Source organism: Vigna radiata, chromosome 7, assembly GCF_000741045.1.
Source record: "Vigna radiata var. radiata cultivar VC1973A chromosome 7, Vradiata_ver6, whole genome shotgun sequence".
Lineage (NCBI taxonomy): Eukaryota > Viridiplantae > Streptophyta > Magnoliopsida > Fabales > Fabaceae > Vigna > Vigna radiata.
The window spans coordinates 13,190,934-13,193,628 of NC_028357.1; the positions used below are offsets into that span (position 1 = coordinate 13,190,934).

General features: G+C 35.5%; 1 protein-coding gene across 1 annotated transcript; it reads left to right on the forward strand.

Annotated features, from left to right (window-relative positions):
- Window positions 1-445: 445 nt before the first annotated feature.
- LOC106767933 (acidic endochitinase-like) lies at window positions 446-1,345 on the forward strand (the record flags this gene model as incomplete). The annotated part of the gene is made up of 1 exon (XM_014652901.2): window positions 446-1,345. A coding segment is annotated over one exon (900 nt), but the record flags the coding sequence as incomplete, so codon positions are not given.
- Window positions 1,346-2,695: the final 1,350 nt, after the last annotated feature.

Sequence of the window (2,695 nt, forward strand, 5' to 3'; positions counted from 1 at the left end):
GCCACACATTTGGGAAATTTTCCACTGAAGAAGATAATCAAGAAAGCTAAGTTTCTATGCAGTACAGATTCACAAACACCGTATTTCCTTCATAAGTTTCTACTTCCTACTTTTGTGTACACTTGTCAATTGTAACCATTGCAGAAAGAAAAGCTTTCACAGAACAAAATAACTTGTTCCTGAATGCTATGTTGTTTGCTTCACCACTTATGAAATATGAATTTGACAGCATGCATCATCATACAATTGACCGCTATTTTCATTTACCATATGCATGAAGTTTGCATAAATGATTATTATATTGTTCATGACTGCCAAGGCACGCTCTATGAGAAAAGCTCCAAAGTTTTGAAGGGATTCAAACACTTTATAAAAGCCATTCTCGCAAGCAGTGGTTGGAACAGAAGCAGCCTAAATCTTTATCTATCTTGAAACATTTCCTTATATACTGTCAATGAAATCAGCAATCTCAGTCACATTCTTGTGCTTAGTCCTGTTAACACTAGCAAATGGATCCTACGCTGGAGAAATTGTTATCTACTGGGGCCAGAATGGCAACGAGGGAACACTTAGTGAGGCTTGTGCGACAGGGAACTATGATTATGTGATCATAGCCTTTTTGCCGACCTTTGGCAAGGGCCAAACTCCCATGATTAATCTTGCTGGTCACTGTGACCCTCTTAAAAATGAGTGCAGTGGCCTTAGCTCAGACATAAAATCTTGTCAAGCCAAAGGCATCAAAGTCTTGCTGTCTTTAAGAGGAGACACTGGAAGCCACTCAATTGATGCAAGTGAAGTAGCCACATACCTTTGGAACAACTTCTTGGGTGGAAAGTCACCTTCTCGCCCTCTTGGCGCTGCTATTCTTGATGGTATTGACTTTGACATTGAAGGTGGATCAAACAAACACTGGGGTGATCTTGCCAGGCTCCTTAAAGGATATTATTGCATGATGGCCAAGCAAGGAAAGCAAGTGTACATAACTGCAGCTCCTCAGTGCCCTTTCCCTGATGCTTGGATAGGAAATGCTCTCACAACAGGTCTTTTTGACTATGTTTGGATTCAATTCTACAACAACCCTCCTTGCCAATATACTACTGGGGCAATTAGCAATCTTGAAAATGCATGGAAGCAATGGATCACAAGTATCCCTGCCAACAAAATATTCTTGGGGTTACCAGCTTCCTCACAGGCAGCAGGAAGTGGCTTCATTCCTTCTGCTGACCTCATATCTCAAGTGCTTCCAGCCATTAAGGGCTCTGCAAAGTATGGAGGTGTTATGCTGTGGTCCAGGTACTATGATGTTCAGAGTGGTTATAGTTCTTCTATTAAGAGCTATGTTTGAAATCCAAGTTACTCCTTCTCACAAATGAATGTATATTGACATCAGGATGAAACTTTGATTCTACATTGTTATGTCTCCATGAGATATATAAACCTATTTTCTGTCATTTGTTGCCGTGTCCAGAAACTTTAACTTGCAATTGGATATTGACTATAAGTTAACTTGAACATAATAACACTTTAGAAAGGGTATTTCTTCATTCACCTCTCTTCTTTTATACTGCATTTTCAAAATTACAAATATAACTTTCAATCTTTTATTAAATTATTTTTCTTTTACCTTTTTCTTCTCTCTTCACTCATTGTATCTCTTTTATTCCTTAACCGATTTTCGAAAATCAATTAATAAAAAAACATATTTTAAAATCTCACCTCCAAAGTCTAAAAATATGTGGGACTTGGAGGCCTAAAGTCTAAAAATCTATCATCCAAGGCTGTTTTAGGTCTAACATCACTCAATTCTTCATCATCCTAAAAGTATATAAGCTACCTAACTTGCTTAAAGATCAAAACTAAAGTTTTACAAAAGATAACTAGTGTTACAACTAAGTGAAGGCTTATCTATTCTTCTTTTTTTTTAAGTCCAAACTATGTGAAGTCCCACAATGCTTGCACTTTAAAGGGAAGAAGGAATATAATCTTCTTACAAAAGATAAAGCAACAAAGAGAGAAACAACCTATACTCCTAAAGGTCAAAATACAAGCCATGAAACCTATTCTATTCTTTTTAAAAAAAGGCATAAAGAAGCCAAGAAATGAAATGATTTCCCTTAGTCATATTTCTTATAATCCTCTTATTCTCTTCATCTTTTGCCCTATCTATGATCACATCAGAAGATAAGAAGGATAATATAAACAAGCTTACTATGCTCAAATATCATCTAAAGTAAAGTCTTTTAAGTTTGTATTTGCTCAAAGCACTGTTTGTGTTGTACATTCTAAAGATAATTAAAACACTTGACGTTTAGCTCAGTTGAGTTAAACTTTATAGACATGTTCACTAGTACAAAACAGACTTTTTAAGTCTGTTATTTTGGGCTTTTTAAGTCTGTTTTACAACAGACTTAGATTCGGCAGACGTAAAATTTAAGTCTGTTGTTGACCAACAGACTTAAATTTTAAGTCTGTTGTTGACCAACAGACTTAAATGTTAAGTCTGTTGTTGACCAACAGACTTAAATGTTAAGTCTGTTGTTGACCAACAGACTTAGATCTTCGTACACAAATTTAAGTCTGTTGTGACCATAACAGACTTAAATTTGCTATATTTTTTTTTATTTTATTTGTTTAGTCATTAAACCAAAACCTGAAATACAACAAATTTTCCAGAACAGAATATATATTTCCAATT